Source organism: Wolffia australiana, chromosome 1 (genome assembly GCF_029677425.1).
Source record: "Wolffia australiana isolate 7733 chromosome 1, ASM2967742v1".
NCBI classification, from domain to species: Eukaryota; Viridiplantae; Streptophyta; class Magnoliopsida; order Alismatales; family Araceae; genus Wolffia; species Wolffia australiana.
The window spans coordinates 15784028-15793201 of NC_135835.1; the positions used below are offsets into that span (position 1 = coordinate 15784028).

Consider the following 9174-nt stretch of genomic DNA (forward strand, 5'->3'; position numbering starts at 1 on the left):
AGAGCCGATTACAATTGAAAGCTACCTAACGGCACAAAAATTGAATCATCAACTTAGTTCAATGATCATGCAAGTCAGCTAGTTTTTTTCTTCCAAAACCGAGAATTCTAGGCCCATATATTTAACTGCTGATCAATCAACAAATTGTTTTCAACGGAAACAGCATAAGGGCATAGATCCTTTCCCAGCGAATCTCTTTCAGTAAATTTTTCCATTCTTTAAAAATAAATGTAAGCAAAAGCCAGGACAGGAGAACAAGAATCTGAGGCCGCCTACAAGGAGTTTGAAGAAAAAGTTATCGAGCATTAATCAATTGCACATGTTAAGCACTGTAAGAGTGCCAAATGGCAGAAGCCCTTTTTGTCCCATGCAGTGATTCAACCCATTGAATGGCCAGTAACATGTTCATCGTGAGAGAGCCATTAAATCCACCGCCGAAGCGTACAGCTGTAGACGCATTGAAAGCCGCGACTATTACAAGACACACTCGACTTCCTCCTCTTCGTCATTGAATTTACTCGGGCCAAAAAGAAAGAAAATAGATAACGTCTTTTACGGGGCGGCGCCAACGAAAGAGAATAATTGAGAGTAAACGAGGGACTGAAAAAGGGAAAAAAACAAAGATCAGAGGAAGGCGGCAGCGACGGCGACGGCGACTGCGGCAGCAGCCAGGGAGGGAGCTTTGAAGCTCGCAGAGGACTTGTCCTTCGCGGGCGTAGAAGGAGACGACGTCGCCGGGCCAGCCGCGTCTGCATAGAGAAAACAAGTCCTTAAAGACGATCCCGACCATAAGTTAACGTGCATTGTGATAACGATAAATCTACCGTGCACTACGATAACGATAACATGATAGGCATTGCGATAACAATAACCTAATGTGCATTGCGACAACGATAATCTAACGTGCAGGGCGCTAATGTGCATTGCGATAACGATAACGTAATAGGCATTCCGAAACCGATAGCTTATTGTGCAATGCGAGAACGATAACGTGATGTGTATTGCGATAGGGATAACAATAATACTCACTGAAGCACTGGGAAATCCGAGAGGTGTTGGCGCTGCAGGTAGTGGTGGCGAGTTCCAAGGCCTTGGCGCGATCGACCTCGATGGGGTAGTCGCCGGGCTTAGCGTTAATGATAGAGCAGACGCAGGTAGTCTCGTTGCTGAGGAAGGACCTGACGCCCTTGCAGCAGTCGCCGTTGGGCGTCGCCGTCGCATTGCTGGTGATCTTCGGGTCCACGTAGTTGGCGCAGGCCGCGAGATTGTTCACCACCGGCATCAAGCACGCGTTCGGCGGCGCTTCCGTGGTCACGTCTCCTGCGTTGATGAAGGTTGAACGTTTAGAAAGTTTTCAAAGGGATTTCATCTTGTCTACGTGCCGAGATCACGATAGGTGACAGAGGACGGATCGGTATCCTTCCCCTTCTGTTTGTTATCCCGTCTAGGAACGTTGCCTGCACTCCCGACTAGAGGGCCGTATCGTCGAAGGATGATAGATAGAGAGAGAGAGAGAGATTGATAGAGTGAGAAAAAGAGAGATATGAGCTGTGAATGAGAGAAAAAGATAGATGGGTTGAATGCGAGAACGATAACGTGATGTGTATTGCGATAGGGATAACAATAATACTCACTGAAGCACTGGGAAATCCGAGAGGTGTTGGCGCTGCAGGTAGTGGTGGCGAGTTCCAAGGCCTTGGCGCGATCGACCTCGATGGGGTAGTCGCCGGGCTTAGCGTTAATGATAGAGCAGACGCAGGTAGTCTCGTTGCTGAGGAAGGACCTGACGCCCTTGCAGCAGTCGCCGTTGGGCGTCGCCGTCGCATTGCTGGTGATCTTCGGGTCCACGTAGTTGGCGCAGGCCGCGAGATTGTTCACCACCGGCATCAAGCACGCGTTCGGCGGCGCTTCCGTGGTCACGTCTCCTGCGTTGATGAAGGTTGAACGTTTAGAAAGTTTTCAAAGGGATTTCATCTTGTCTACGTGCCGAGATCACGATAGGTGACAGAGGACGGATCGGTATCCTTCCCCTTCTGTTTGTTATCCCGTCTAGGAACGTTGCCTGCACTCCCGACTAGAGGGCCGTATCGTCGAAGGATGATAGATAGAGAGAGAGAGAGAGATTGATAGAGTGAGAAAAAGAGAGATATGAGCTGTGAATGAGAGAAAAAGATAGATGGGTTGAATGAGAAAAAGGGAGAGAGAGGTGTTAAGAAAAAGAGAGAGATGGGTTGAACCAGTAAAAGAGAGAGATGGGATGAATCAGTAAAAGGGAGAGATGGGTAGGATGAGACGAAGAGAGATGTGCTGAATGAGAGAGAGAGAGAGATGGGATGAATAAGTCAAAGGGAGAGATGGGTTGAATGAGAGGCAGAGAGAGATGGATGAACGAGAGACAGAGAGAGATGGTTTGAACGAGATAACGATAGAGAGATGGATCGAATGATACAAGGAAAGAGAGAGATGGGTAGGGATGAGAAAGAGAGACGGATAGGCGGAATGAACGAGACATGGGTTAATTGAGAGAGAGACCGAAGGGTCGAATGAGAGAGAAACCGATGGATGAACGAGAGACAGATAAAGATGGTTTGAACGAGATAATGATAGAGAGATGGATCGAATGATACCAGGAAAAAGATAGATGGGTAGGGATGAGAAAGAGAGACGGATAGGTGGAATGAAAAAGACATGGGTTAATTGAGAGAATGATGGGTTTAACGAGAAAAAGAGAGAAATTGGTTGAACGAGAAAGAGAGAGAACGATGGGTTGAATGAAAGACAGATGGGTCTCGAGAGAGAGAGAGACCGAAGGGTCGAATGAGAGAGAAACCGATGAGTCGAATGAGAGAGAGAGACAAATGGGTTGAGAGAGAGAGAGAGAGAGAGAGAGAGAGAGAGAGAGAGAGAGAGAGAGAGAGAGAGAGAGAGAGAGAGAGAGAGAGAGAGAGAGAGAGAGAGAGAGAGAGAGAGATGGGTTTCGATCGATCGAGAGAGAGAGATAGAGACAGATGGATTTCGATCGAGAGAGAGAGAGACAGATGGGTTTCGATCGAGTGAGAGAGCGAGACAGATGGGTTTCGATCGAGAGAGAGAGACAGATGGGTTTCGATCGAGTGAGAGAGACAGATGGGTCGAGAGATCGAGAGACAGATGGGTCGAGAGAGAGAGAGACAGATGGGTCGAATGAAAGAGAGAGACAGATGGGTCGACTGAGAGAGAGAAGACAGATGGGTTTCGATCGAGAGAGAGAGACGGATGGGTCGAGAGAGAGAGAGACAGATGGGTCGAATGAAAGAGAGAGACAGATGGGTCGAATGAGAGAGAGAAGACAGATGGGTTTCGATCGAGAGAGAGAGACGGATGGGTCGAGAGAGAGAGAGACAGATGGGTCGAATGAAAGAGAGAGACAGATGGGTCGACTGAGAGAGAGACACAGATGGGTCGAAAGAGAGCGACAGCTGTGTCTCGGGAGAGAGAGAGCGAGAGAGACAGAGGGAGGGAGACAGAGGGAGGGAGAGAGAGAGACAGCTGGGTCTCAAGAGATCGAGGGAGAGAGAGAAAGAGAGAGAGAGATAGAGATAGACAGAGAGATCGAGATCGAGATCGAGAGAGAGAGAGAGAGTCACCCACCGTCACACTTGATGGAAGGGAGCGTGGCGTTGCACGCGCGGGGCAACGTGAGGACCTTCGCGCGGTCGAGAGGTATGGGGTAGGCGGCGGGGTCGGCGTTGATGAGCGCGCACAGGCAGTCCTGGTGCTTGCCCAGGAACCCATTCACGCCCCGGCAGCAATCCCCCCGCACCGGCGGCGCGGTCTTATTCCCCTTGGGATCCACATAGTCCAGGCACGGTATCAGCTGCTCCGCCACGGCCGGAAAACACCTCTTCGCCGCGGGCGAGGCCCCGCTTCCCAAGCACTTCTCCAGCTCGCCCGTGGGTATCTTCTTCCTGCACTGCGCCGGCAGGTTCAGCGCCTTCCCCCGGTCCAGCGGCAGCCCCAGCGAGTCCGCCAAGTCGGGCTTCAGCAAGAAGCAGACGCACTGCGGGCTGCGAGCGATGAAGTCCCCCACGCCTTGGCAGCAGTCGCTGTTGACCGGCGGAGCGGTCTTGTTCGCCGGGTCAACGTAGTCCAAGCAGGCGGTGAGGTTATTGGTAACAACTTCGAAGCAAGGGTCGTCGAAGGGGCTCGGCGCCGGCGCCGGCGCCGCGGCGGCGGCGACGGCGAGAAGGAGGAGGAGCGCCGCTGGTAGCAGCGCCGTTCTCACCATCCTCTGCTGGAGTAGCCCGATCGGCTGTCTTTCGACTGGCTTATAGCTTCGCTGGTTTGGTTGGCATCGCCATTAAACCGCCAGGTCACGTGTAGGCCCGTTCCTTCCCTGCTCCCAACGGCCCCGTCCCCATCCTCCCCTAATTATCCTTCAAAGTTTTTACTACTCCTAGTTTAGTGATTTCAGTTTGCTGGGTTTTTTCACTTTCGGATCAGATTTTCTAAAAAGAAGTGGAGTTTTGCGGATTTGCGGTGTTTATGGGGATGGGTTAGGGGGCCGCTTCGAAACGGCGCAATAAATGTGCATTTATTTGGGGGAAAAAGGGATTTTTCAGGGGATGCCGGCTGCCTCTGGGAAAAACAAAGAGCGCGACCCGGATACAGATGTTTTTAGACTGTGAATGAAGGAAGCAAAAAAGAAGAAAAAAAATGAACAAGAGTGTGGGAGGTTTGGGACGCGGGTACCGTCATTTGAAAAGATCTTGGATGTCGACGAGATCCGCAAGAACACCGGCGGCGGTGGTGTCGTTTCCTGCACCAGCTCCTTGGATTACTAAAGGGGTCTCTCTGTAACATCTGCTGTATATTTCCACCTGCGATAAAATTTCAGACATTTTTATAAAAGTGTTAGGGAGAGAGATGCAGATAGGATAATTGAATTTCGAAATATTTTCTTTGAATATTTGATAATTAATAAAAAAAGATGAGCATACCACGTTGTCGCTTCCTCTTAAACGTCCGATGGATGAGGACTTGGGTAGCTCCCGAAGGCCAACTTCGACCCTGTATACATTGCCAGGAGAGCAGCACATGGAAACTACCAAGATTTAATAAATACCCGACCATACTAAAAGAGAAACCAATATAATGCTTAAGATTCAATACTCAATCTAACCAAGGGAATGCTAAAAACATGGTTATATGATTAATCTAGCTTTTCCAGATTCTACAGCGAACAAAATAAAAAAATAATTTCCAGCTACTTAAAAAAAAACAGAATCGGGGAGTAGGTGGAGGTTGGGGTGTTCCAGGAAGCTTAATTAGGAAGTGGGTGAGAAAATTGAACCTCGAGTTCTCAATGAAGCAAACATAGCGAAGGACGTTGTCGTTCAAAGAGGCAGCCCTCACTCTCCCTCCGATATCATTATCAAGAAGCGGAAGACCGTTACTAAGAAATTCCTCTGTCGACAGTGTGCCGGGTGCCATATCCTCTGGATACAAGCTTTCCACCTTGGGGAAAATAACAACGATGATGGAAAAAAGGATTATAATAAGTAATTTTGCAATATAGAGACTAGTGGCATTTAAATGATATACCATAATTTACCTTGATGTCATCCAAATTAATTTTCCATCCAACTAACCGAGCCAGGATCAATGCCTACGTTATTTTTCATACAATGGTTAGTCGCATGAATCAACCCAACAACTGAATTTTAATCATCTGTAAGCAGCCAGCAATAGAAAAGACTATGAACGTCATTATGCACACCTTTCTGGCAACATCTGTCCCGCTGAGGTCATCCCGTGGATCTAAAGATACACGGAGAGAAAATTAAAAGAAAACGGAAAAAATCAATAATAACACAACAAGTTGAATCTCAAAAGAAACGAACCAGGTTCAGTGTAGCCAAGCCGTTTTGCTTCCCGGACAACCTCACTTAGAGGCCTTCCTGTTTCCACTTCACTCATCACGTATCCAAGAGTGCCTGTTATTTCACATATTAAAGAAAATAAAAAGATCAAACGAATAACATAAAATAAATTACAATGTTAATCTTGCCAATGTAAGTCCTACCGCTCAAGCTCCCAACAATGCGGAGTATGGAGTCTCCAGAGGCGACAACACGAGTCACAGAGGCAATGATGGGAAGTCCTGCCCCAACCTGTGTAGATGTGAGGCACGTGTCGTTATTCATGTTGATATGCAATGCGCCTAAGTAGATGTTGGCCATAATTACATTTTGAAAGGGATGTGCAGATAAAACAGGAATAAATTTTTACGAAGGACTTTTCTTTTCATCTAAAAACTCTAGATAAACAACTTTCCTGAATCGACAGGAAATTCGTTTTTCGCGCATGAAAGCAGTGCAGCGTCACATTGTCAACCAAATAAACAACAGAATTTAGATGGAAAAGAGACTACTGGTCGCCGAGGCATACAGTTGATTCATATCTGATCCGTCGCACGTGGGCAGTTAATTTTTCATAATCCTCCTGCGATGAACAATATAAAGACAACGGGTTAAGATCTGATAGTACAAGCAATCCATCAATAATACAAAAAAATTATTTAAAAAGTTCTTGGAACTTAAATGCTTAGACAAAAATTACAATTGTCGAAGTGAGAGGTTTCTTGTTTGCCAGAACGACACAGCAGCCAGAATCAATCGCTTGCTTCAACAGTTCTAGAGTCTCAGAGCTGGCCGTACAGTCGACGACGACCAAACCTAGGGGAAACAAAGAAAAGTAAAAATAGCATATCGAAGAAATTTTAGTAACAAAAGAAAGGGCATAGGAATATATATTTGTTTCACTAACCTGTTGATCTTCCCAGAAGACCAGCAATATCAATAACCTGCATGGTAGCCTCCTTATAATCGAAAACTTGGCAGTCATCTGGAATTGAAGGATAAATTTAATATTTAAATTTATACTAGTCCATGATTTAGTCTTTTCACTAGGTTCTCGCTCGAATCATGTGAACATCAATACTTGACATGCAGTATTTAACACAAGAAAAGAAAGAAGAGAGCATAAGAAAATTAAGAATTTCTCATCAGCTTTCACCCATATGCGAAGAGAAGGTGTCCTACAAAAAGGGCATCGATGGAAGACTGTAGCAGGCAAAATACAGCTAAAATTTCAAATCAGAGCAACAATTTTAATCAGAAAAACATTTTCATGGGGACTGTCTGGAAAATGTATATTTTATTTCGAGTCTTTAAACATAACTAAAGATCCGATCAAACGAATTTCTCAATAGAACTGGATATGCAGTTCATCGATCAATAAGTAAAGAGTTGAAATGGAACAATGTCCCTTTTAGCAGCATAAAACACTGAAGGTGCCTCATTTATTAAAGTTATATCCACTTCCTTCAACATCATTTTGCGACCAAACACTGATAAAAGAGAGAGGAACGAAAGCTATTCCTACTATTCTCTTCATGGAAAAGAAAGACACATCGTGCCCAGAATCCGGACGAAATATAGAATTCTTTCGAACTCTGTAATTTGGAGAGAAATCTGACCACCTTTTCATAAGCATCGGTAAAACTAAAGAAGAACAAGAAACGAAGTTCATCCCTGACAACACGAAAAGAAATAAGACTTTTCCGGCGAGGGGTTCATGAGATCGAAGAGGAAAAATCTGGAGCGAGAAAATTTCAATAGATGCAAGAAGATAAATCGCTTCAGTCGGGTAGTCCTTTGAGCTATATAATTGGGAATTCGCTTAGAATTAAATCCCAATTTGGTTCTAATAGTTCAAAAGAATTGCACTTCACTTAATGATAATTCATCATCAAAGCATCCATAACCCGAAGGACTATGACGGTCACTCTGAGCTCCATCCGGAACGAACAGAAAGAAGACCAAGGTCTCGCCAAGGAAAATACTCATAAATAATGTCACACTACGCTTTTAATAATCGCATGCTTTACCGATATCCCCAAGAGCCGAAAGAGAAGAACCGCGGGTCTTTTCAACACAAATTCGCGTTAGGACATCGTCATTCAGTTCATCCGCAAAAATGTCATTCGTCACCAGCATCGACTGGCTGTCGCACACTCCCACTACGCGCAGAGCCAATCCCTGTCAAAAGAACAGCTCCGATCGTTCATAGAAACAAATTCCAACACCAAAATTATTTCAAAAATGGGCAACAGAAATGAAAAACAAGGCCGAATTACCGCCGAGGCCTGAAAAAACAAATCAGAAGAAGAAAAAAAAAGATGCTAACGAGTTGAGAAGGAAAGTACCTGCTTAGAGTGAAGAGCTCTGCAATTGACTATGTGCTCCAGAAGCTGTCGGCCGACTCCACCGCAGCCTGCTACAACGATGGGTATTCTCTTCATCTCTCCCTGTCCCCTCCGGCCTGCTTTTCTCAGCTATCCCCATTTATACGCTAACACGGCCCCTCTTCCTCTCTCTAAGAATAATTAAACAGCTAATCACTACAGAAATCTTGCTTAAACCGATAATTGTCCACGTCAGATAATATTATTAACATCGTCTATAGCAACACATTTCAATCATTAAATCACATTGAAACTGAAACCTTCCTTTAGAGCGACCCTAGATACGACAATTTTGCCACGTCAGAAAATATTTATAGCGTCGTCTATCAATAACATTACGAGTGGATCCGACAATGTTGCCACGTCAGAAAATAATTTTACTAATTAAATAACAATACAACTGAAAGTCTGAAACCTTGCTTAAATCACTCCAAGAACCGACAATTGTTCCACGTCAGCAATACCCTTGAGTAATTAATAATGATTACACCCGAAAACTTGCTTAAACCAAAATTTATCGCGCACTCTATAGAGACACCCTAGAATAATAAATAACATTAAAACTGAATATCCAATCATTTTTGCCACGTGTCGATTGTAAAAATAACTTGCACTAAATTAAAAAACATTACAACTTAAACGACTTGGTATGGGAAAATTTTTGCCACGTCAGAAATAGCCAACAAATAACTAAATAAAAACCTTCCTTGAACCGACGCAAGATCCGACAATATTTGCCACGTCGGAAAATATTTATCGCCTCGGCAGTAGAAAATTAGAAACGCCCTTCATAGTTAATAACATTACGAGTGAACTGTTGGTTAGATCCGACTGGGCATCCGACAAAGCTGCCACGTCAGAAAGCATTTTTATCGGCTTAAGAAATC

General features: G+C 45.1%; 2 protein-coding genes across 2 annotated transcripts; both read right to left on the reverse strand.

Annotated features, from left to right (window-relative positions):
• Window positions 1–530: 530 nt before the first annotated feature.
• On the reverse strand, window positions 531–4303 carry LOC144708366 (uncharacterized). The gene is made up of 4 exons (XM_078581631.1): window positions 3631–4303; window positions 1635–1925; window positions 1030–1320; window positions 531–749 (listed from the first exon to the last, which is right to left on the reverse strand). The coding sequence occupies exons 1-4, from the start codon at window positions 4265–4267 to the stop codon at window positions 625–627; spliced, it is 1344 nt and encodes a 447-aa protein (XP_078437757.1). The 5' UTR covers window positions 4268–4303; the 3' UTR covers window positions 531–624.
• A 232-nt stretch (window positions 4304–4535) lies between these two features.
• LOC144708375 (Glyceraldehyde-3-phosphate dehydrogenase-like family protein) lies at window positions 4536–8393 on the reverse strand. Its single transcript, XM_078581643.1, has 12 exons — window positions 8249–8393; window positions 7931–8081; window positions 6808–6885; window positions 6601–6716; window positions 6430–6483; window positions 6065–6152; window positions 5883–5975; window positions 5759–5799; window positions 5594–5647; window positions 5333–5496; window positions 4980–5049; window positions 4536–4859 (listed from the first exon to the last, which is right to left on the reverse strand). The coding sequence occupies exons 1-12, from the start codon at window positions 8342–8344 to the stop codon at window positions 4734–4736; spliced, it is 1131 nt and encodes a 376-aa protein (XP_078437769.1). The 5' UTR covers window positions 8345–8393; the 3' UTR covers window positions 4536–4733.
• Window positions 8394–9174: the final 781 nt, after the last annotated feature.